This window comes from Zootoca vivipara, chromosome 10 (assembly GCF_963506605.1).
Source record: "Zootoca vivipara chromosome 10, rZooViv1.1, whole genome shotgun sequence".
In the NCBI taxonomy this organism is placed as follows: domain Eukaryota; kingdom Metazoa; phylum Chordata; class Lepidosauria; order Squamata; family Lacertidae; genus Zootoca; species Zootoca vivipara.
In genome coordinates this window covers 30,087,187-30,112,423 of record NC_083285.1, presented here as the reverse complement: position 1 = coordinate 30,112,423, position 25,237 = coordinate 30,087,187, and the positions used below count along the sequence as shown (strand labels likewise).

General features: G+C 44.5%; 1 protein-coding gene and 1 pseudogene across 8 annotated transcripts in view; both read left to right on the top strand.

Annotated features, from left to right (window-relative positions):
- Positions 1 to 4,023: 4,023 nt before the first annotated feature.
- The window catches only part of KCNC2 (potassium voltage-gated channel subfamily C member 2), a 90,207-nt gene continuing 68,993 nt past the window's right edge, over positions 4,024 to 25,237 (top strand). For 7 of the 8 annotated variants that reach the window (XM_035127764.2, XM_035127769.2, XM_035127765.2 and 4 more), the window contains exon 1: positions 4,024 to 4,752. In XM_035127764.2, the coding sequence (XP_034983655.1) occupies positions 4,024 to 4,752 (729 nt within the window). The remainder of the gene's footprint in view (positions 4,753 to 25,237) is intronic. The other variant, XM_035127768.2, reaches the window with a different exon arrangement.
- LOC118090692 (nucleotide sugar transporter SLC35D2-like) lies at positions 13,822 to 14,791 on the top strand (annotated as a pseudogene).

The following is a 25,237-nucleotide window of genomic DNA, read 5'->3' as shown; positions in this document are numbered from 1 at the left end:
GTTACATCTTAGGGCATGTCTGTGGTATTTGCACACATTGCCTTTTGACTTCTTTTCTACTAAACTATCTTGCCTACATTCATTCCTTAGCATGTAGGTAGATTGTCCTGCAAAGAAAGATTGACTGAGTATGATTATACCTGGTTAATATTGGCTTCATGTAGAAGCAGCTCACAGCATTTGCTAAAAACTTTTAGGAGCTGTTAGTCTCCATATTTCAGTTTCCTTGCTATAAGAAATGTAACCAGACATTTCATCATTGTTCCCCCCCCATCTGTCAGTGGAGCTTCTCATGGTTTGTCTTGTACTTCTTTGTTTGGTGACTCTTCAAGGATAGTTCAAGCTGATCACTGAGATTTCTTTTGCTTCTTGGTAAACAATGAGCATCTTCCCTGCTATCCTGGCCATAATAAGCCAAAGTTACTTTACCAGTAAGTGTGATTATAGTGTATAAGCATAATTGTGAAATTCTCATAAGGGAGATTTTTTAAAGGCAAGAACCTGCAAGATCATAGAAATAAAACTATAGCTACATATATAAAAAGCAGAGACATCACCTTGCCAACAAAGGTCCGTATAGTTAAAGCTATGGTTTTCCCAGTAGTGATGTATGGAAGTGAGAGCTGGACCATAAAGAAGGCTGATCGCCGAAGAATTGATGCTTTTGAATTATGGTGCTGGAGGAGACTCTTGAGAGTCCCATGGACTGCAAGAAGATCAAACCTATCCATTCTGAAGGAAATCAGCCCTGAGTGCTCCCTGGAAGGACAGATCGTGAAGCTGAGGCTCCAATACTTTGGCCACCTCATGAGAAGAGGAGAATCCTTGGGAAAGACCCTGATGTTGGGAAAGATTGAGGGCACTAGGAGAAGGGGACGTCAGAGGACAAGATGGTTGGACAGTGTTCTTGAAGCTACGAACATGAGTTTGACCAAACTGCGGGAGGCAGTGCAAGACAGGAGTGCCTGGCGTGCTATGGTCCATGGGGTCATGAAGAGTCAGACACGACTAAACGACTAAACAACAACAACATATTTCTAGGAGCAGATTGGTTGCACCCAAAAGCTTAAAACTTTGTTACACAGATACAGGAGGTGTTTCTAATACTAGCAAATTGGGAGGAGTGAAGATGCACAGAAATGCAAAAATATGAAGATAAGCTGTAACCTGCAGTGCAGTTATGGTCTTAGGTCTTGTTGAGGGCTAGCATTCTTTATAGATGTCAGGAATATGTGGTTGCTTCTCTTGGGATGTAGTCTGCCTACAACTGTATGTAGAGCAATCCAGTGAAAAATTACATTTGCTTTTGAAATCTTGTGTATGCACTTGTAACGGTGGATTTAAAGATTTTCAGGCTTGCACTGAGAAGGGACTTCAGATTCCCTACTTGATTCTGTCTGTTGTTATCAAGTGATCTCTACCAGTTTTTATGCTGAATGAAAAATCACACCTCTTTGTTCTCCTTCAGCCTCCTTGGACCCTTAGGACAAAACATCATATTAGGTAATGCGGGGTTGGTCCTCTGCTTTCTGGATAGTGGCTCTTCCTGATGTCAGATGATCTAGGTGAGCTTTTCTACCACCAAGGAAAGGACTACAGAATTAGTGGGATGGGGTGTGCAAGTGTATTTATGATTACATCTGAAAGCAGTCTCATTACCCTTGAACAGTTTCATTTTTTTCATGGATCATGGTGACACAATGGCTACCTAATGAAAGCAGAGTAGCCACTAGATCCTTCTGTTCCAGGTACTTTTCAATGTGTGTGTGTATGTGTGTATGTAAGAGAGAGAGAGAGAGAGAGATTTTGGAACCATTCTGTTCATGTTGAGCTCCCAGAGGTTGTGGTGAGATTGTGAAGGAACATTCTATGGAGATGGGATATAGTAGTGACACACACAGCAAACCTTTAAAATGCTCCTGTGAGTGTAGTGAATAAGGAGGCAGGACTAGAAACAGAGGTCCATAGACACGAAACAACAACGTTCAGCCACATCCTTGTGTCTTTCCCCTCATCCTTGCTGTTGACTGCAGTTGCACTTCCTACATCCAGAATTCTTCTTCTAAAAGCCTACTCCGTGTCATTTTCACCTGTAGCTAGGTGCCATCCTCATTGCTCCTGTCAGGTAAACAACTCTTCCCCAACCGGATGCTCTGTTTCTCCCGAAGTGAAATCAGCGTGTGAAAGGAGCGGAGGTGCGTTCCTCAGAAATGGCTTTTGCGTTGCGTTTGGTGTGCTTTCAGCGATCGAAGCAAATCGCGCAACCCGAGAAAACAAGGCTAATGGGGTCGCCTGCCACGTAATTGCTGAAGAATGGTGCTGAAGGGACAGCTCCCACCTTGCCTCTCTTGAAACGCAGGGGAAGCCTTGGCAGCAGCGCTCCTTTCACCTTGGAGCTGGAGCGAGTGGAGAGGCTCTTGGATGGAGCAGTGCCGACTCCTTCAGACGCTTTGAGCCCACCCTGCCGAGGACACCCTCGCCTCCTCCCCCCCCCATGTTTTTGTGATGCTTTTTTCTCCTCCGATAAGCTAAAGCGTCTCCTCGATCTGGCACAATGACTGAAGAGAGGTTTCCTAGCAGCAGGTGGGGGCTGCTTCCCTTGCCTTCGGGGTTGGCAGTCAAGGGCGCTGGCATGGCCACCTGAAGATGGGAGGAGCGCCCCCCCTTCCCCGCTACAACAAGTAGTTCTTCGTTTGACACCAACACAACCGAGTCTGGAGGCAGCTGCGAAGGAAAGAGCGTTTGCAATGTGAAGAGCAGCCTCTTTCTCTCGTGTCACCAAGGTATGAGGAAGGATGGCGTGGGGAGGGGGATAACCATAGCAGCGCATTTCTGATTACATCTGCTTCTCGGTCCTTAAATTAACCTGCATGTATAATCTGGCGAGGATGAGGAACGTAGAAATCTGCTGCTAAGGTTACACGACAACAGATCCTATAGGGTGTGCCCGCTGCTGGATTTGGGAAGGGGGGGGGGTTGCAAAGAGTGTTTGGTTATCACTAGTCAACCCCAGATGTCTCCTGTAGATTTCTCTCCTAATAGAAGATGGACAAAGGGCACCTCGTTTTAATTCCTCATGTTTGTCCAGACAACTTGGGCGAAAGAATTCAGAGACGAGGGATGAAGAGGGTTGACGAAGGTGACTACTGATAGCTAGCAAGGAGAAGCGGCTCTATTCCGGTGTGAGCCTTGGCTGTATTGGGGTGTTTGTGTGCGTGTGTGGAGGGAGGGGGCGCTTTGAGGCAGAGTCCAGATCATCTCAAGCGGAGGGAGGGCGAGAAGATGGAAGGATGAGGAAGAGCAGCCATCTGAAAGCAGGAGAGGAGAAGGCGGAAGGAGTGTGGGGCAAGGGGGCTTCTCCGGATTGTGCCCAGAAAAGAGCTGGCAGGAGCTCCAGGTTGGTTCCAGGGTCGTTGGCAGAGCAACTTTTCCCTTGAGCTGCGTTCTTTGCCACTGCTTGCGAGGAACTTAGACGGGAAACTTGAGGGTTCAGAGTCTAGGGTGGCCAAAAGGGATGGGACATGGGGTTGAGTTTTGTTAAGGAGAACGGCGGATATTGGGAGTGGGGGAGGCAAACGCCGGACAAGGGAAACGGAGGCAGCAACATGGGGAGGTCCCTCTGGTGACCTGGCTCTGGGTTCCAACAGGAAACGGTGTAGGTTGGGAAGAGCGCCCTCTCTTGGACACGACCAGCAGGGGACTGTAGGCTCAGGACGAGTATGCGACGCCTGGCTGTACGGCTCTTCTCGAAGGGCTTCGTCCCTTCCTCATGAAGATGCAACTAGCTACCATGCAAGGTGCAACCTCTAGGAAGCTGCTTACCCCTCCTTGCTACATCCCATTCATATCTGGGGGCAATTATCACGTGGTGGTGGCCGTGGCCCCTCCCCCACTCTTCCATGACAATCGACGTCTTCCTTTCCCCAGGCGGCCTAAAAATAGCCACCAGGCTCCGTTGCCTCTGGGCGCCTTTTTCCTCCTTCTTCTCCTTTTCTCTCCCGCAGTCATGTCTGAGCCACAGAGATGGGGAAGCTCGAGGACCACGAGAGGGTGATCCTCAACGTCGGGGGCACGAGGCACGAGACCTACCGGAGCACCCTCAAGACGCTGCCGGGCACCCGCCTGGCTCTGCTGGCCTGCGAGTCCCCCGGCGGCGGGGAAGAGCACCAAGCGCCGCCCCTGCCGGCTCCCCCGCCGCCCCTGCCCGCCCCCAACCCGGGACCTAACCCGGGCGGAGGCAGCGGCGGCGGCGCGGGCGGCCCCCTGGACGGCGCGGGCGGCAGTGCCTGGAGTCCGCGCAGCAATGGCGGTGGTGGCGGCGCCACGTGCTGCGAGTTCTTCTTCGACCGGCACCCGGGCGTCTTCGCCTACGTGCTCAACTACTACCGCACGGGCAAGCTGCACTGCCCCGCCGACGTGTGCGGGCCGCTCTTCGAGGAGGAGCTGGCTTTCTGGGGCATCGACGAGACCGACGTGGAGCCCTGCTGCTGGATGACGTACCGGCAGCACCGCGACGCCGAGGAGGCGCTCGACATCTTCGAGGCGCCCGACCTCATCACCGGAGAGCCGCCCGCCGAGCCTGACGACGACGAGCTGGCCGCCAAGCGACTGGGCATCGACGACGTGAGCGCCGCCGCCGCAGCTGCCGCCGCCCTCGGAGCCCCGCTCGACGGCAAGGGCGGCCGCTGGAAGAGACTCCAGCCGCGCATGTGGGCGCTCTTCGAGGACCCCTACTCTTCCCGCGCCGCCAGGGTAAGGAGAAGGAGGCCGAGGGGGATGAGGTGGGGTGTGGGGAGGGGAGGGGAAGGTCCAACCTCTCTCCCCCTGGGTGCTCCCCTTAAAAACCCACCCACCATCCCTTCGAAGGAGGCTGCTGTGACCTTGGAGCAGGGTTGTCAACTTGAATAAAATATTGGGGGGGGGGAGTCCCACCCCACATAATCAATCACATGATGGGGCTCAACCACACCATTTGAATGGCAATGTTCATCAACTTGGGGGTGCCCCATACCCTCATATATTTTAATGGGGGGCAAAGGGCCCTTGGCCCCTAGGATTTGGCTCCTCTTCCTAGGAGTAACCCTGGGAGAGTTTCGTTCGGGGTAAACATGCATAGGATCGAATACTTGTTGTTGCTTCTCCTATTCTTGTAACTTCTTCATTATTATTTTTTAAAGAGCTATTATGTGTAGCTAGGTCCCATTGGGTCCTCACACACTCTCAGGTGTGTGAGAGATTGCCATCTTTCTTAGTGCTCTTAACCATGTGAGATGCCTTATTGTTCCCATTAAGGGGGCCTTCTCAAGCATGTGTTTTAGATAAACTCCCTCATATGGGGAGGGGGGAGAATTAGCCCGTGGAGAGCAATAATTGACATGAATAGATGTACTTGCCATGGGCAGCAGTGTATTAGTATGGACTGTTACCATGCTAGTGGTGAATGGCACCAGTTGCCCTGTTAACACTATATGCAAATGGGCTGGTGCTTTATCCATAGAGTGTGTCACATCTTCCCCCGCTTATTGAAGGCCATGGGGCTCTGTCAGTACCACGAGATGTGAACCCAAGTCTTCCACATGGAAGCCCGGCTCATGGTTCACCAGCTGTATGGGCTTGATGGCGATCTTGGATGGAAGAATGTCTTGTAGTAACTGACAAAGCAGGAAGGGAGCCTAGAAGGCAGGTCTTCCACGCAAACTGAGAGCATGCAGCCACTACTGTCTTCAATATCAGCAGGCTTTAGCAGCCTCAAAGGGAGAGGCATGAAAACGAGGGTCAGTTCCCCCCAGTTTTCTGTTCATATCTGTAGATTTGTCATCTGTAAGATGGTTTCCTGAATGGCTCTGATACACCTGTGAGAAAAGTTTAATCAGAATAGAGTTTCTGTCCAACTTTCTCATAAAGAAAAACTAACCTCGGTTGAATATGTCTAATTGCCAGCATAATGCTAAATCTGCCTCCCCCTTTTGTGTGATTCTTTCTATTATGCATGAGCACACTGTTGAAATGTGCATCTTAAAGATAGTACACCATTTAAGAGCAGCTGTATGGAAGCAACAGGATGCTATGTGCTGCACGTCTGAAGTTGCCTTATGTTTCTGTGATCCAACAAGCCATATCAATGAAGCAGGATACTTTAGCTTACAGGGTTTGCTTAGGGAAAGTCTCCTGAAAAAGCAGATACCAACTCCTGATTTTGGTACAGAGAGTCAGGGCTGCCTACATTGGTCTTGGCTTGGTCATTGTTTGCTGTGTGGATCAGTGGAGCTCAAGGCAGAATGAAGCACACCAAACCACTGAACAGCAAGGGCTGGAAATACTGAAACAGTGCTCTCAGTTCCCAAAACTAAGGCTGTCAGGGTGTGCCTTGGGGACAAAACATATACCGCATATACCTGTCGGTTCGTTGGGGTCCATCTAAAAAAATCTGTTTTGGATCTGGCCTTGTTTGAACGAATGTAGAATAAATGTCTGAGGTTACATTTGCACAGCTTCTCTGCAATGCGAGTAGGCTTTCATTAGTTTTATTCAATGCTTGTGTCATTTTTTAAACTACATTTTTAACTGCAAAGTTATTTTACAGCTCCTGTGTCTTAATTTGTCTGTTTTGTAGATAAGAAACTGAGGCTGATAGGTAGTGAAAAACAGTGGCACCTGTGCGGAGCTGGAATTTTTATAGCAGGATACACGTTCCGCTGCTTAATGGCCTGGTTCATCTGACACAGTCAAGCAAAGTATGGCTTATTGGGACCATGGGGGCTCCTGAAGATGAGCTTGCAGCTGCTTTCCTCCTCCCTGGTCCCGTTTACTGTTGCACCACAGTGAATTAACACAAGGTTGGGCTTAGCGTGTCATCTGAACTAGGAGCTCTTGGGGTTAATTTCAACTCAATAGCCATGCACTGTAACCAAGAAGCAGAAAGGACCAGGAGGGAGTCAAGCAGCTACAAGCTACTCTCCAGCAGCCAGCACCTTTATGAGTTCCCAATACCATAGTGTGGCTTACCGTGCTTTGTGAACGAGGCCATTGTCCATAACTTCCCTTGTCTGTATTAGGGCCAAAGTACATTTCCCAATTTTCAAAAACACATTTGTTAAACCAAAAGTAGCCCATTTTAGTCAAGCAGCAGGGGATGGAAGAAGAGCTGCTTAACCCTTTCTCTTCAGGCTGTTTTCCCACTCAAAATCTCCACTCAAAATCTACTCAAAATGTATGTTTCCCCAATCCATGCTGCTCTTCCTTCTGTGGAGGAAAAAGGTATTTTATATATCCTTGTCCACATGTACAAGGAGGATATAGTGGGTGGTATTCAATGAAGTTGATCTACAGAAATTAATGAACCTAACCTAGCCATGTTTTTTTTTATTAAACTTAGTTGAATACCACCCAGTATAATCACACAGTGTTATAGAGTATAACAAACATATTTCTGTTAAAGAATAGATGCTTGGACATCATTGTCTTGTGGTGAATACATACCTATGTTGTTATTTGATGATGTGAGCAGCACAGGTATCTGTAACACAGTCAGACTGCTTGTCTTTTGATTATGGCCAAAGAAGAATAGGAATGCATGCAGCATTTGAGACCGAGACTATATATGTTGACTTGTTCTTCACTTGATCAGCATGTATCTTTGAAATCATGCTCTTCATCCTGCTGTACAGTTGTTTGCTTGAATGTTAACTCAGTTTATAGTACCTCATATTGAAATGCAGGGTTTGTCCATTTATACTGCATTGAACTGTGTATTGAAAAGCTTATTCTCCATCTTTAAAATGATGTGGTGGCATAAAGGAATGGGTAGTTGGGCTGCTGAGATGAAGGTTGTAATATCTCCGCAGACACAAAGTTCTGTGGGTGACCTTGCTGCAGTCTCTTTGCCTGACCTTTCTCAGAGGGTTGTTGCAATAGTATAAAGTGTATCTGAGGCCCTTGGAGGAGAGACAGGATACATTTATCTGATATTTATCACATTTCTTTATGTATTGCATTACTATGTTATTGATAGTTACCTGGAGCACCAAGCAAGGAAAAAGCAGAGTATTAAAAAAAATTCAGAGAACTGTTAGAAATAGGAATTGTGAAGGACTTTTCACGTTAAGGTCCCATTCCATAAACCAGATTTAGGTTAAAGGTCCTGTACCTCTTACCTGAAAGGAAACCCTGATGAACACAGTGTGACTTATTTCTGAGTAAGCATGTATAGCAACGCTGCTTTTCTTATGGTGCTTTCCAGATGTTCTTGGAATACAACTCCCATCATCTGTGACCATTGGCCATGCTGGCTGACTCTGGTCAGAACTGGAATCCCACAACATTTGGAGAGTATTGCTTTTGTACTGGGTATTGCCCACATTGTAAGCTGTGAAATGCACCAATAGTGGGTTTGATGTAAATAAAATTTCAGGCTGAAATGTTTTTTACTCTTTCTTTCTTAGGGCCTCACTCCCAATGGCAATTTTCTCACTAACACATTTTCAGGAGAAAAGCTCAAGTACTTTAGGAGGAGGTTCTTATCCTGAGATGCTTGTCCTAAAGAGCTGTCAGTGTGGTGCTTGGCAGTATGAGAAGTCTAGAAGTATGAGAAAGTAGGTTAGTAGAGTAAACTCAGAACTGCATACTGTGTTACACAATCTGTGTTGTTTTAGTCCATGGATAACCTGATAGAATTATCTAGGTCTAAAGTCTTTTAGCGTTTCATCATTGCTGGTTTTACTGTTACTGCCTCCTCACCTGTAGGCTTACTGGGTAGGAAGCATAACAACCACCACCACAACAACAAAAATAGTCATTTTGTTATAATATATAAAGTTTCCAAAGAGCAATATATGCAGGCAGTTGGACCTCAAATGGATCAGCTGTTTGAATGGATGTTGGTGAATTGTGGGCAGTTTGCTACAGGAAGATAAAAGCAGCAGCAAAATGACAGCACAAAGTCCAAGGACTGCGTTTGGCTTACAGTAGCCTTTTAGGGGCATCCTATAAAGATGGTTATGGGCCTACAGTGATGTAACATTGTGCGGGGACGGGGGACGGGATGGTTGTCCCAGGCACAAAATTGTTAGGGACACAACATTTTCACACCTACTGGTGCCTCAATACAGCTGCACACTTCCGTTGCTAGGCTTGGTTGAAAATGGTTTATCCATGTGAACCAGGAAGTGATGTCTCCAGACAACGGAACAACTCTTCTTTGCCTATCACTGCGGTTGTGATTTCCTGGGTGACACTGACGCCATTAGGCAGTTGAATGCACATGCGTACTCTGCCTGTTTCCCTCCCACCCCTCCCTCCATGCTGTCCTGGGCTCTGGCAACCCACACTATGTGACTGTGTGTAAGATGGAAATAAGTAAAAGAGAATCGCTGTTGAAAGCAGGACTTTCAGAACCACTTCCTCCTATGGCAGCAAGCACAATACTACTGGTTTCATCTGGCCAGGACATAGTTGGTTGCATTGGTAACACCCACCCACCTCTTAAGTTTTTATTTAAAGCAGCATATTACTATTTAGTTACTTTATTTCACCTGCACAAGAAGCACGATCCACTTTCTTGCACCATGAGTACAGCGCCCATGCTCAGAGTACTTGATAGGACTCAATAGGACCCAGTTCCCCTCCCACCACTACTTATGTGCACAAGTGCAACAGGATGTTAGGCTGAGTAGGAGATACTGTACATATGTGCCTCTTGCATTCCCATCTGGCCATCTCTCTCTGTGCCTTATAAATGCTCCAGCTGCATGAGGCTACGGACAGCACACAGACCTCCCTTTCCCTCTAACATCCTGTTGTGTGACCTCTATGTTTACCTGTCTGCACACATGGATGAATGGATGGAAATAAACCAGGCTATGTTTGCTACTGGGATGCAGAGCCCTCAGTGCGAGTGCATTGTGCTCAGTGTCATCCTCAGCTATTGATGATACAGATGTCTTCTATCAGGAACTTATTACTAAACTGCCTCCAGTAAATAAATATGGAGAACCACTTTGTCATTATGGTAAGAGAAACCTGCTCTACTTATTTAGAAAACAATATATTAGCATAAGCTATCAAGTTCCAGCCATGCTATTTGAAAATAATGGCTCTTTAGGGACAGTTTGCTACATGAAAGAGAAGTGAAAAGGTTTTTGATTAAACGTCAAGCATGGCAATAAAGCTCTTTTGCTGACATTTCTATTTTGTTTTATCCGTTTTCCAAAGGTGGTATGAATCATTGTGAGAAGACTGTAATAGTTGCCTTTTGGAACAACCCTGCAGTAGTGTGAGAGGATGGCAGCTGGAGGACTGGCTGACACCTGTTGCCTAATAAGTTTAGAAATGGAAGAAAAATGGAGTCAGTCGGCCTAATATTTTGATGGTAACTGTGTGAAAAAGATATGTGAAAAAGGTAACATAAGAGATACTTCAGTTCCCCCACACCCTGCCCAGCATCTGCAATTTTCCCTTCTAGAGCAGCACTGTCTAGTCCTCCTCTTGTTTCCATGGAAACAGGTCAGCTTCTGGCTTCGTTTTTTTTAAAATTGAAAACAGCATCCCTCTGCCATTTATTTAAACATTTCCGCATTGTTCTGACATAAACATCACATAGATGATGTGTGCTGTCATTTCAGATGATGGTTGCGTGTGAATGCATGTACATATGTACACATTCCGCTGTGGTGGAATAACCCAGAGAACACCTTCAAAGTCATGATTCAGTCATAATCTGCATTAGTGTAGCTGGGAGCGGAAGTTGGCTCCAAATTGCAATGCTCACATATGCAGCTACTGATAAATAAAGTGTGGGCTTCCTTTTCATTTGGAAAGCTTTACTGACAACATTATGTTCTGCTTTTTAAAAATGTTTCAGCACTGTTTATATTTTCACTGTTCATGTTTCAACACTTGTTTATACTTATTTTTTTTTAAAAAAAATAAGAAAACATATATGGGAATGGGGTCTCTGAAATGGATGGCTACAGAGATAGCTTGGAGAAATTCCAGTCTGTTGCCAAAGATCTTGATATTGCACTGACTTGGAATATTGGGATACATACAGCAAAGAGGAGATGATGGGGGGGGCAGGCAGGCTGGAAAAATTCCACCTGCTTCATTGCTCAGGTGTGTAGAGGGGCAATTCTGGGACCTAGAATTCTGAATATTTTTCCAGCTTTTATAACCAGCATATTGAAAGCTATGTTTAGATAGTAAGCTGCCATTCTCAGGTTTCTCAACAATCCAGAATAGAATACTTCTATGGTGAAGGAAACCAGCCCTGAGTGCTCCCTGGAAGGACAGATCCTGAAGCTGAGGATCCAATACTTTGGCTACCTCATGAGAAGAGAAGACTCCCTGGAAAAGACCCTGATGTTGGGAAAGTTTGAGGGCACAAAGAGAAGGGGATGACAGAGGACAAGATGGTTGGACAGTGTTCTCGAAGCTACTAACATGAGTTTGACCCAACTGCAGGAGGCAGTGGAAGACACTGGAGTGCCTGGCATGCTCTGGTCCATGGGGTCATGAAGAGTTGGACATGACTAAACAACAACAACAACAACAACAATGGTGACGCTATTTACTTCTTGTTTTGGTGAGCTACTTTTGACAAAAGCTATAGTCTTGTAAAATAAAATAAAAACCATGATTGTACAGTCTGTGTGGTAGCCAGATTCTCAACCTAGACACTGTTACTGCATGTTTCCCCCTTTTCTGTCTGAAGTGCTCCACAGTATCTCTCTGCATTTAGTTTTCAGATTGACAGGTTAATTCACTGCCTTGTCTTTTCACTGACACAAACTTCTGCATGCTCTCAACAGGGATTCCTCTCCAATCATATAAGTCTACTGCTTTGCTTTTGGGTAATGATTCTGGAAGCTATGGGCCGTGTTATAATTACTGCCTTACCTATAATCTGTTCCCAGGGCTAGCCAGGAGTGGGAACTGCTCTGTAAACCAGTGCTGCTACTGGCCATGTCTAGAGTGGAGTCAACTCAACTTCTTTATAAGATAGACTTGCCTACCAAGAGATATCTGTGATGTTCTCCGAGGAAAGCTGCCCTGAGAGAACCATTTTCCAGTTGGAAGGTGGACATGCCAGATGAGGTGAATGGTCAAATCCACAATTTTATGACTGGAACACAATTCTGTTTAAAAAGATACTACTTTTTATAGGCTTGGGCACATGTGTATGGTTACGATTTCTTGTTGAGATCAGCCCATGTAGGATTTCTGCTGACTACGCATAGGCATTGAGGAGAACTTAAAGCTACAGAATTTTCAACATGGTGTACCCAACACTTGAATCTCAACATTTTTTTATAAAAAAACCTAAGCAGCTGGGAGTCAGGGGTGGAAGGGAAGGAAGAATATTGGATTAAGATAAGTAGCCTTAGAGGAGAAGGTGTGTCATCTTCACCTCTTTGCTCTTTCCCCAGATGACATTCCTCTACCTCACGTTTCTATTAGGTGCGGGAGGGAAGTGGGAGAGATTAGGACAGTATTGGTACCTATCTGTTTTCTCCAGCGGGACAAATAGCAGCTTCATGGGAAACTGCCTTTTATTAGATCATGCTATTTATCCATCTAGCCAAGTATTGCCTGCTTTGAGTGGCAGTGAATGGAATCTGGGACCTCCTGTGTGCTCTGCCAATGTGCTCTGCTATCATTCCCCCACTGCGATCCCCCAAAATCCATCCTGGGTTTCCTATCAACCCTCTGGAGCAGTTTTGGGCACTGTGGGGGGTGTGCACTGGGAAAGGAGAGGGTGAAAAAGTATGTTGTGCAAGTGGAAGTCGTACTGCTTGTGCATTGATTCAGTTGAATTCTGCTCAACATTTCCAAATGCTACATGCCTTTCTGCTCAAATACAAATACAGCAGAGGACAGGATCTGACTATTAACCTCATTTTGCTCCTTAATGAACACTAATTGCAAGATGAGCCAATTTGTAAGCCATTTAAGCAACAAATATCAAAGGATGCATAACATGATGACCACACACTCAATTATTTAGTCTGGTCCAGCTGTCACAACAAACCAAGGATGTGCTGCATCAAACCTTGAGCTTGCATTTTTACCCTCTCCCCTTTTCTCCCTATTTCTGCATGAGGCGAGAAAGTTTAGAAGACCTGACTAGGCAGTCAGGATGTTGTGGGAGAAGATGGTCCTTTAAATATCATGTTCCTCTTTGACCATTTGAACTGGGTTTGGAAACAGGCAGGGCGTCAGTGAAGATGCTGTAATATTGGAATCGCATATGCATGCACCAGTCAAAATTCTTGCTGAGGCACTGTGTACCAGCTTGGGGCAGCCCAATGTAGAGCATACTGTACTATTCCAACTAGGATGTTAATCAGGCATGCGTGGTGTCCTTTACCAGGAAAAGGTTCAGCTGGTGCATGCAAAAGTGTCCCTAGTGACAACCACCATTGGAAGATCCAGGAACAAAGCTGGATCGATTAGTAAACGCAGGATGCAACCCTGCCTGGTACTTCAAGGGGAAACTACACATCTGCTGGAAACAGGTTGTATGATGAGTCCAACCCATTCAAGGATCTGAAGTATTTTGTTGGTTCCATATTAAATGGAATTCCATGGAAGTCATGCTCCCTTGATTTCATGTTGTTTTTGATTCTTGGTCTTGGTTTTTATTCTTGTACAACCCCTCTTGTAGATCTTCAGGTGACATGCCTTAGGTTTTGAGAATTTCCTCTGTTAAGCAGAAATGTCATTCAGCCCCTTTGATGAGGAGGGGGTGTGGTGGCTTGCCAGAGTGGCAGGGATGCCATCTGGTATGGCCAACAGATTGGGGCTTGTTGCTACACATGCCAAGAGATGAAAGGCAGACAAGAGGAAGAGGAGTCACTCACTTCTGCTGCTGCCGCCACCCCTTCCTCTCTGTTCAAGCTACTTTCTGCCCTCTTCTTTGGAATCTGCTCTTTCTTCATCATTATGGTAAACAAGGTGGGGCTGACTGATTACAGATTCCCATCTCCAGTGCATCTTGGAACAGACAGCACTATTTTATTGTAAAAAAAAGAATAATAATAAAATCATTCACTTCCCTGATTTTCATAAGGAGACCCCCATGAAGCTGTTTCTGCTTCCTCTGATTTATGTTGGAAATCACTTAAGTGGATTATCAAGCACAAGCAAGGATAAGTTTGCCAATGTTTACAGTCCTTAGGAAGTTTATCATTCCTTTTACATTACTGCTGGAAGTCATTATTCTTGGGAAGCACTACCCTTTGAGCATTCTAATTAGCCAGTTTGCAATCATCCTTGGGGCTTTCAAAGCAGCAGGATCATATCTAGCTTTCAGCATGGAAGGCTATGCGTCTGTGTTGCTGAACAGTGTCTTTACAACAGCAAACGGTGTTTACACAAAACAAAAAATTGACCCAAAGGAGCTGGGAAAATATGGAGTCATTTTTTAATATCGCCTGCTTTATGGTAATTCCTACAGTTCTCATAAACTTCTTCACGGGAAGGCCACTGATTTCAAGCAATGGACAAATGTTTGATTTATCTTTCAATTTCTTCTTTCCTGTTTTCTGGGGTTTCATCTGATGTATTCTACAGTTCTCTGCAGCTGTTATAATTCTGCCCTCACTACAATGGTGGTCGGTGCTATAAAGAATGTGTCCACCATGTTGCAATGCTCATTGGCGAAGGGTATCTCTTTTCCATGCTGAAATTCATAGGGCTCCTGATCTGCATGGCAGAAGGGCTAAGATACTCATTTCTAACAAACTGCTGTCCTAAGAGCTCCACAGAGGAAGAAAAAGCAGATGCCAAGAGCTAGCAGAAGCAAAAGGCAAGGGAAGCTGTCAGGATGTGGGCGCCTGTAGAAGTTCAACACGCACATGCAGAATTGGCTGTGGAGTGGAAGTTCTTCCTCACCTCACATTACAGTCCATGTGAGCCAAGTCATGATCTTAGAGAGCTGGGAACAGTTGTCTTCAGGCATGTTTGATTATTTATGTAGCCTGACTAATCACAGTAGATGGATGGATGGCAGGGCTTGGGTATTTCTTTGTTCCTTCCACTGAAAACCTTTGCACTTGGTCAGATCCAGGGGTCCTTGCTCAATGTTTTTGCTATCAAGGGCGTTGATTTGCCATCTCCCTCAGAATGCCTATGGTTGTGGGCTCCTGGTTAGATTCAGACGGACAGTTTAAAATCCTTGGCAGTGACAACTACAGTGGATAAGTGTCTCCAGACTTGTCTCAGGAGGGGTGGGGTTGGGAAGAAGCTGACAGCGTCACCATTTTACTGTGCAGACTTTGTGCATATGTCTCTCATGTTTGTACAATATGCTGCACAGCTATCTGCCCAATATTTCTTTTCCCTGAGCAGCATGCAAAGGAGCTGGCACATCTAGCTGCCAATATATTCTCCTTAAATCAGGCAGAAGCAGGTAGTCTGAAATAGTTGCCTCAACCAGCACAATAATATCTGTGTCCGAGATCAAATTTGGTGATTGCCACAGAAACACTTGCTTTTGTCGCTTGGTTTGCTTTGGTTTTCGTTGAGCATTTTAAGGATAGGCTTATATGAAATGATGTGCCGAGTAAAAATATAATTGAGTCAGTTACTTCTAGAATTCTAATAATAAATAATAACACTCTGACTTGTTTTTGTGTATAAGGCAGATATTACATGCATTAAACTGCTGTCATTTGAATTGGGGAAAAAAAAACATATAGCTTTTCATTATGATTCATTCCTTTTTCTACCACTTCTGCAAAACCTAGTATAACAGAAATGAAAATGTTTTTTATTTATTTATCATACCTTCCTGCCTTTCCTCCAAGTAGTTGAAATGAAGCATACATGATTCTACAAAAACAGTATGTATGTCATTCACATCTTTCCTTTTGAATGTACGCTAATAATCAAGTTGACTGTAATTATAAAAATGGTGGGGGTGGGGGTGGGAGTGGATGCAGCTCTCTAGAATTATCCTTATTCTTCTGCTGTTGTGAATACTTCTAGTTTGTGTGTACAGTGGGTCCCCAACCTACGTGAAGGTTCAGTTCTGGCAGTCCACGCACAAGGCAAAATCAAGTAAAGTCAGGAAACCTTTGGAACTGCCCCTTCATGCAACTCCTGTCTGGAGTGGGCCTTGGCCTCTGCTTTGCTTAATGGGCTCTGGAAAGGTTGTGCAAAGGTCCTGAGATGCTCCCAGGGCTCCTTGCATGGCTTTCCCACAGCCTAGTAAGCAAGGTGGGGGCCTCAGAAAGCACAAACTGCCACAGAAAGGAGATTTTAAGCCCTCTACCATGCTTACTGGGCTCTGGGAAGGTCGCAAGAGATCTCAGACAGCCCCTTCTGGCTCCCCTCCCATTCTCCATTTCCCCACCATCCACTTAAAGCTGCAATCATCTAAGTAAATTACACATAAGTTGTGGGACCACTGTATTTTTAAAGCTGCTGATCGGGGTATTGTCTTCAAAGTGCCATATATTGTTGATGCCACAATTGGTTCTGGTCTACTGGAGGCTCCTTGAACACCATTGAATTACACCTAGTGAGATCACTTTCGGTTGTTGCAGCCTGCGAATGTAGACAAGATGCTTGTGGCAGTGAGGCCAACAGTGTGCCCTCTTGATTCCTGCTCACCACGGCTGGAGCAGGCTCATAGCTTTCAGGTACTCTGGGGTCCAACATTGTCACTTGAAGCCCAGGTTGCCTTGATGGCTAGGCATGTCTGTTTCTATCTATGGCTTATTTACCAGCTCGTATGGCCCTTTTTGGACAGAGATGACTTGGCATGATACTCCATTCTCTGGTGACTTTCAGATTGGATTACTGAATGAGGCTGGCCTTGAAGCCAAGTAGGGAACTTCAACTGGTCCCTATTATTCTCTTGAGTTGACTTTAGAACTTGTATAACCAGCTTTAAACCCAACTGCGTTGGCTGCCAGTTCATTTCTGGGCCCAAGTCAAGGTGCTCATGTTCATGTTTGAAGCCCCAAATGACTTAGGCCCCAAATATCTGAAAGACTGCTTCCTTCCCTACCAACCCTCCTAGGTGTTACGATCAGCAAAGGGGGTTCTCTTGATAGTTCCATCTCAGAAGTTCGGGTAGCGGTTGCCTTCTCAGGGCATTCTCTGTGGCAGCCCCTAAATTGTGGAATTCCCTCTCCACAGAGGTGTACGCCTGGCTTCTTCACTATACAGTCATACCTCGGTTTAAGCAGGGTCGGCTCTAGGGGTAGGCTGGGTGGCCCGGGGCGCCAGGGCGCCGGGCCGCCCACCAGCTGCGGCAAGAAACAGGGCGGGGCGGGGTGCCGGAGCGATCTCTGCACCACGGCGCCCGGGCGCCCGACATGCTTAAGACAGCCCTGGGTTTAAGTACGCTTCGGTTTGAGTACTTTCAATTTAAGTACTCCGCGGACCTGTCTGGAACAGATTAATCCACTTTCCATTACTTTCAATGGGAAAGTTTGCTTCAGGTTAAGTACGCTTCAGGTTAAGTACTGACTTCCAGAACCAATTACACTCATATTTCGGGTTAAGTACGCTTCAGGTTGAGTACTCCGCAGACCCGTCTGGAACGGATTAATTCACTTTCCATTACTTTCAATGGGAAAGTTCGCTTCAGGTTAAGTTCGCTTCAGGTTAAGTACAGACTTCCAGAACCAATTGTCTACTTAAACCGAGGTACCACTGTATAGATTTTGGCTGACGATATGCCTCTTGACGCTGTCCTTTGGCCCCAACGGCGTAATGCAGTGCTAAATGACTAATTGGAGCAGATGGCCAATGCAACACATCGGTTAAAACATTTCCATTGGGTGCCAATATGCGACTTAGCTAGACTCAAGGCTGATATACAAAGTCCTGACCAACATGGGCTCAGGATGCCTTAAAGCCCACAGGAGCCTTTATATCCCAGCTTGTTCACTGAGACCAATAAAAGGAACAGTGTTCGTTGTCTCCCAACTAGAATTACAGAAGCCCAACAGGCATCCACTAGAAGATGGGCATTTATTGCCATTGGTCCCATGCCACAGAACACACTTCTAGCAGTGATTCGGAAGTCATAATTGCTTCTTATTTCAAGGAATCTCTTCAGGACTTTTTTTTATGCTGACAGGCCTGCGTAGCTGCTTGAAATTTTTTTGACTGGTCAACAGAGGCACCATCTTCTGAAGCACATTGAGGGGCCCCAATGTGATGTCCTGACATCACACACACAATGTTGCACAGTGTCACTCTCTGCCCAGCTCCAACAATAGGGGGTCCCAGATCCCTAAAAAAGTATATTGAGGGACCCCTAGTGCCTTGGTCCCCTGGAACCAGCACCTATGCTGGCCAGTCATTTTACTGATTATATTGGGTGGTTTTCAACATTTGTCCTATTCAGAATAGACTATTGCCATGACTAAAGGGTAAAGGGACCCCTGACCGTTAGGTCCAGTCACAGATGACTCTGGGGTGCAGTGCTCATCTCGCTTTACTGTATTGGCTAAGGGAGCCAGTGTACAGCTTCCGGGTCATGTGGCCAGCATGACTAAGCTGCTTCTGGCGAACCAGAGCAGCGCACGGAAACACCGTTTACCTTCCCACCACAGTGGTAGCTATTTATCTACTTGCACTTTGATGTGCTTTCAAACTGCTAGGTTGGCAGGAGCAGGGACTGAGCAACGGGCGCTCACCCCGTTGTGGGGATTCAAACCATCGACTTTCTGATTGGCAAGTCCTAGACTCTGTGGTATGGACCACAGCACCACCTATTGCTATGACTAGGTAAAGGTAAAGGTAAAGGGGCCCCTGACCATCAGGTCCAGTCGTGTCCGACTCTGGGGTTGCGGCGCTCATCTCGCTCTGCATGGAAACGCCGTTTACCTTCCCGCCGGAGCGGTCCCTATTTATCTACTTGCACTTTGATGTGCTTTCGAACTGCTAGGTGGGCAGGAGCTGGGACCGAGCAACGGGAGCTCACCCCGTTGCAGGGATTTGAACCGCCGACCTTCTGATCAGCAAGCCCTAGACTCTGTGGTTTAACCCACAGCGCCACCTGGGTCCCTATTGCCATGACTACCTCAGGTTAATTAATTTCAGTGGGTTTACACTGCGTTGCACTTATAGCTGAATACAACCCCCCATTTTTAGCGATGTGTTATTGCTGTGTACTGCCCTGATATTGCAGTTTATAAATACTTTTATGAATAAATAATACTATAAAACATGGTTTAGAATTGTGGGAATGAGCTTGCACAAGTCTAGACTGGCATATTTTCCCTTCCCTAATTATAATTAAGTAACAAACAAGGATATCAAACTCTGGTTTGTTTTAAGTAGACATAGTTAGAACAAACCAGAGTTTTAGAGTTTTATGTCATGGGGGAATGGTGGGTAGATCTTATACATTGAAATGAAGAGAAAAGAGGACATGAACCCAAGGTTCATGCACCCTCATCATTCCCATATCACGGATTAGCAATGTATCTTAACATGGGATCCTAAAAGAATATTTTGAAAAAAATCTCTTTGTTGGTAAAATTAATTGAATATGTGTGTCTTGGGAAACTACCTGGTATCTCTCTCTTTCCTGCTTCCTGCATGGTTGTGAGGGTTTTCTAAATTGGCTGTGGATTTATTGCAACATGCAGGGAATCCAAGCAAGTGAGCTGACACACTTACTGACGTTCTGGCATGCTAGAGCTTCTACAGTTAGGATACCAATGTGAAAAAAACATATTAAGACCTTGTGGATGGATAACCCAGGAGTTGCCAGAAAAAAGCTGGTGCCCATGAAATGGCAGTTAATTAGGATGAAAGGCCAGGAAATAAAACCACTGGAAAAGATTGAGGGCGAAAGCTTTGGAAGACAGAAAGGCAGGAGGCAGACGGGAGAACTAGATAATGCCATTGCCTTGAAATACAGGCTGCATTTGGTTGTAGTATCTTCTTGATCCCTTTTATTTTGCTGCCTAGGGAAGAGAAAATGCATGTTAACAATTTTGTAGACTAAAATTATTTGCATTTATCACAGACCTTGGGAATTCTTGAACTGATTATTGTGCGGCAATAAGGGAAAAAAATATTTAATTCATACTGATCTTTGATCCGTAAAGTGTTCTTGGACATAATTATGTACATGGAAAGAGAGAGGGGGGGGGGGCTTTGTGCTTTTTATCCTTTGTAGGCTTGTGATTCAGTAAAGAGGATTCTGCTGCCTGCAATGGACTTTCCAAATTGCTTTGTTAGTGGAGTTTTACATTAAGCAGAAATCTTAATTTCTTTCCTTTCTTTGCATGCCATTAAGACAGCTTGAAAGAAGAAGGAGCTGATGCCTTGGCATCCTTGCGCTGAAATGTTACTACTACAGAGAGTCGAGAGTGATAACTAGCTGATTCCAGCCAGCAGTTAATCAATTGGTCAATAGATTCTACCTGGCCCTATAAAGCTGCCAAATGTGGCTTGTTCCTTTGCCTGAGGTGCTGTTAGATTGTCCATTTGTGGCTGCCTGTCTGACCCCTAGACCACAATACCTGACAATCTGCTACGTCAAATGTTTGTGCATTTAGATTTTTGGCGTTCGTCTGTCTCAAGGGACTACAGAGTGTACCTCTGGGGGTGAAGTCAATTTGCTGTGTTAGCAGGGCCAAAGTGACCTCCTTGGGGCACAAGCTTGGGCATTGTGTATGGAGGTCCTAATACACAATCCCTAAAGAAGACCATAAGGATAGAATTTTGCAGAACGTTAGGTATATGTGTGCATATGTGTGTGTATATTTATTTTATAGCTAGCTGCGTAAACCAGACCCTACCCTCCTCAAAAGAGCCAATCCTTTCCCAAAATGGAGGAATGGCTTAGAGAATTTCTAGAATAATCTTGCTCTTATAACATATAAAACAGCCCTTATGTACTAATGTACATAGCACCTCTAATACACATACTAGCTAGTGAGCTTACCTATTTCATTCAGTGTTGAGGAAGAGTAGACATGATAGATACGTAGAAAATTATGCGTGTTGTGGAGAAAGTGGATCAAAATATTAGACATTGGCGCCATCCAATGAAACGGAATGTTGGAAGATTCAGGACACACAAAAGAAAGTACTTGTGCATTGTTAAGCTATAGAATTTTTTCCCACAAGATGGCCACCAACTTGGATGATGTTAAAAGAGGACTAGACAAATTCACAAAGGAGAAGATTATCAATGGCTACCAGCCATGGGGTAGATTCTGCTGCTACTGCCAGAGGCAATATGCCATTGAATCCCAGTTGCTAGGAATTACAGGTGCAGAGAGTGCTTCTGAACTTCCTATGGGCATCCAGTTAGCCATTGTGAGAACAGGATGCTGAGCTGGATGGACCGCTTACCTGATCCAGCAGGTTCTTCTTATGTTCATAATTCACAGGGTGCTCATGAGAAATAAATTCTTTTTACAGTCATACCTCGGTTTAAGTATGCTTCGGTTTGAGTACTTTCAGTTTAAGTACTCCGCGGACCCGTCTGGAACGAATTAATCCACTTTCCATTACTTTGAATGGGAAAGTTCACTTCAGGTTAAGTACAGACTTCCGGAACCAATTGTGTACTTAAACCGAGGTCCCACTGTATTTTATAAGACATTTAGTAACCACTTTACTATGTAGAAATATCAGTGTGTGGTTTTATTAATAAAGCCAGGGCCAATAATGCTTCCTCCTCCTCCTCCTCCTCCTCCTCCTCCTCCTCCTCCTCCTCCTCCTCCTCCTCCTCCTCCTCCTCCTTGTTCCTGCCCTAAATATTTAGATATAACATTTAGATACACTAAATGTTCAGTATATTGATTTATTCAGAGAAAGAGACATTTCCAAGAATACAAGTTCCAGACAGATTTCTCACAACCTGTTTGTAGCAAACAAGAAATTGAAAAATAGGCCATTTTAAACATAACGAAGAGGCTAATTTGATAAATGTTTGATAGGTAAGACTGCAGCGACAGCTAAGCACATTAATTGTATTGTGAGTATTACTTCCTGGAAACCAAATGAACTATAAAAAGAACAGGCAAAACCCCCACAAAAATCTTTTATTCACTTAATAACTGTGGCGCTCAACTGAACGAGTTAGCCAATTATAGTCATCTTTTCCCCCGTTTACAGTATTTTAAAATATTTTAATATAATGGTTTGGATCCTGTGGTAACTGAGTGGAAAGAAGTTAATGAAAGGAAAGTCTAGTGTACCTCACTGTAGACAACAACACCCACTGAAAAGCATCTTGGAGGATTGTGACCCTCCCTGAACAAAATGGAATGGGGTGAGGAGGTTTCTGGGAGAGGAAGGGATCACCCAAAATCAGACTGATTTTCAGCAGTTTCACCCTTCCAGCAGCAGCCCAAATGTCCCATCAAACAGTGTTCAGGAGGCAGTGGGGGACTTTGGCCTTTCAAATTTCAGTGGCGCCCAGTTCAGTGTGTGCTTAGGTGGCTTCATCCTGAGTCTGTCTCCACCATCACTTTAGCTGTCTATCCACTTCTTTCATCACCTCAAATCACCTCAGAAAACTTAGGAGCCTGAGGTACACTGATTGATAGAGGGTACTAGGGAGTGATAGTGTCAACTGTCTGGCCCATTTCCTCATTTCAGAGAACAGCCAGAACTCATGTCACTATGGACTCATCATAATTGACAGGTGGGACTAGAGTTTAGTGCAACAACTCCTAAATTCAGGGGAGAAACCCATTCAGTTCACAAGAATTTCCCTCAATTTATCCTTGCCTGCAGACTCTGTTGACTCCAGTAATGCAGGCTATCTGCTAGAGATTCCAGTCTTGACACTTCCACAAGCTATAAATAAGGGATTGAGATTTAGGAAGCAACAGAAAATAACTTCTTAGAAGAAAAGCACTAAAAAGCTATAAATGTCTCAACATGGAAAAGATTACGAGTACCACAATTTCATTTCAGTTTCTTCTACTTTTTAAAAACTGGGACCTGAACCTATAGATTGCAGAAATACAGTCCAGTCTCTTGACCACTTTTTTATTTTATTTTAAAAAATGGCAACTTAAGAACCACATCTGAAAAGAAAACGGTCCTTTTTTATACCACCTGAGCCAGAGTGTCCTGAGTTTAATGTGCTAAAGTTAAGAACTGCAAATAAAGTCTTGTGAAATCTAGCAATGTGAAAAGAAAAATCTCCCTCAAAATAGCCCCTTGTTTTAACCACAGGGCCATTTACGGAAACTCTGCTTAAATCAAATGGCTGTTTGAATGAGTCATATCCATATGTGAGCTGAGTAGTTTTTAGCTGTGGACTCCTTGATTTTTTAAAAAGGGAATTCCACAGAGAATTATTTCTGTTATGAAATAGAAGTATAAAGCGAAAGCAGGATTTTTGCCCTCAACTGTCACGACTATCTTCTTAAAGGAGCCTTCATTCTTCTTCAAAGAGCACAGCTTCAGCAGTTAACTGAATTTGTTATAGAAGCAGATACACAGAATTGGAAAAAGAATGATTGGCTGAAGTAATGGACATATGTTGACTAGCTGCTCTATAGATTATTTTTCATATTAGGTTGTGTGATTTGGTTCCAATTGAGAAGACACACCTGAAAATACAAAATGTAATACAGAGAAAAGTCACCACTGGAACTGAAGCCTGAGTTTTAAAATACCCCTTTACATTCTAATAATCTTAGTGATATATATTAAAACTGTCATACACAATTTAAAACGTCTCTCACTCACTCACTGTTGTTAAACCATATTGTAAAAATGGAAGTCTTTTGAAAACTGAAGAGGTGCAAAGATAAAAGCTTGAGGTCTTACGTGATAGTGATTTAATAGCTAGCATCTTTGTCATGAGCTGTGTTCTGGAGAGACTTTGCTGTTTATTGTTTAAAATTGTAAATCTGTCTGGCTATACAAAATCAATTCTTTAACTGATTCTAGTTAGATCAATTTTCGTTTACCATTTATTGTTCTCCCCTCATTTGTTTATGTGACATTTTGTGAACGTCTCATTTCATTGCCTTCCTCAGTCTGGTCACATATTGCTTTTCTTTTCCCTAATTTTATGTTCCTGATCTTTCCAGCCAATCTTTTTAGATGTCATATTTCATCTGTCATTTTGATTTTATGTACTTCTAAGTTGAGTTCAGTTGTGCTGTTTTTCAGGGCCACCATCTCAACCCCCCCCCTCTAAAGATGCTAACAACAATAATACAACTGCTGGATGATAATGTCAGTGCCTGGTGCCATTACTCACCCAACAGCTCGGTGCCTGCAGAATGCTGAAGTTGGAGCCTCATGCCTCCACACTGCCCTCTTATGACATTCTTTAATTTTTTTGTATGCTGCTTTGCTAGCTAGCATGCTTAAAGCAGTTTATAAATCTTCCAAATAATAATGTTAGCAATAGGAAAAATAGTACAAAAGGAATAAAGGTAGGAGAGGATAAAAGCAAAAGTGACGGGCTGTGTCCATACATAATGCTAAACCATAGTTTAGCATAGGGATAGGGAATCTGTGGTCTTCCAGATTTTGCATTGCCCATGCTGACTAGGGCTGATTAGAGTTGGAATCCAACACCCTCTGGAGGGCCATAGCTTCCCATCCTTTATTTAGCATCGTAAGGATGAGCTTGTGCAAAGTTCAGGCTTGCATACCTCCCCCATCTTTTCTCCAGTATGGCAACAAGGGACAGATTGGAAGCTTGTGTATTTAATTATTCACAGTTTAGTGTTACATCTGAAATCTGAACTTACCTGCGGTTTAGTAAAATAAACTTTGCAAACCACAAGTTGGGAGGTCACTTGTACTAATAAACCATAGTTAAGACTCACCATAGTTTTACTTGCGATGAACGCTTCATTGTTACAATAATATTTTGCTGCCTTGAATCCTGTTCTGTTTTCTTGGGTATAGGAATTTTAGCACATGGTTTTCCTGTTGCAGATGCTTGGGCGGTGCACTAAAATGAGCAGTGATATTCAGTGAGCCGCCAAGGAGAACGGATAAAATTTATGTGCATTGTTAGCCACACTCCTTCACAAAGACATCATGGGGAGGAGGGAGAGGAAATGGAAAATGAAGAACAGCATCCTTTTGCTTCGCGAGAGAAGCTGCCCCTATTTACTCTACCACCCCTAAAGACCTTCATTGAAGCCATAAGCTAACTCTGTTTGCTTGACTGAACATAAGAGCTCCCTCTGTTTATAGATACTGTTTCCAGAGCTTCAGAACCAGATTGATTGGTTGACTAAATGCCACAGGAAATGTCATAAAGTTGGAAATA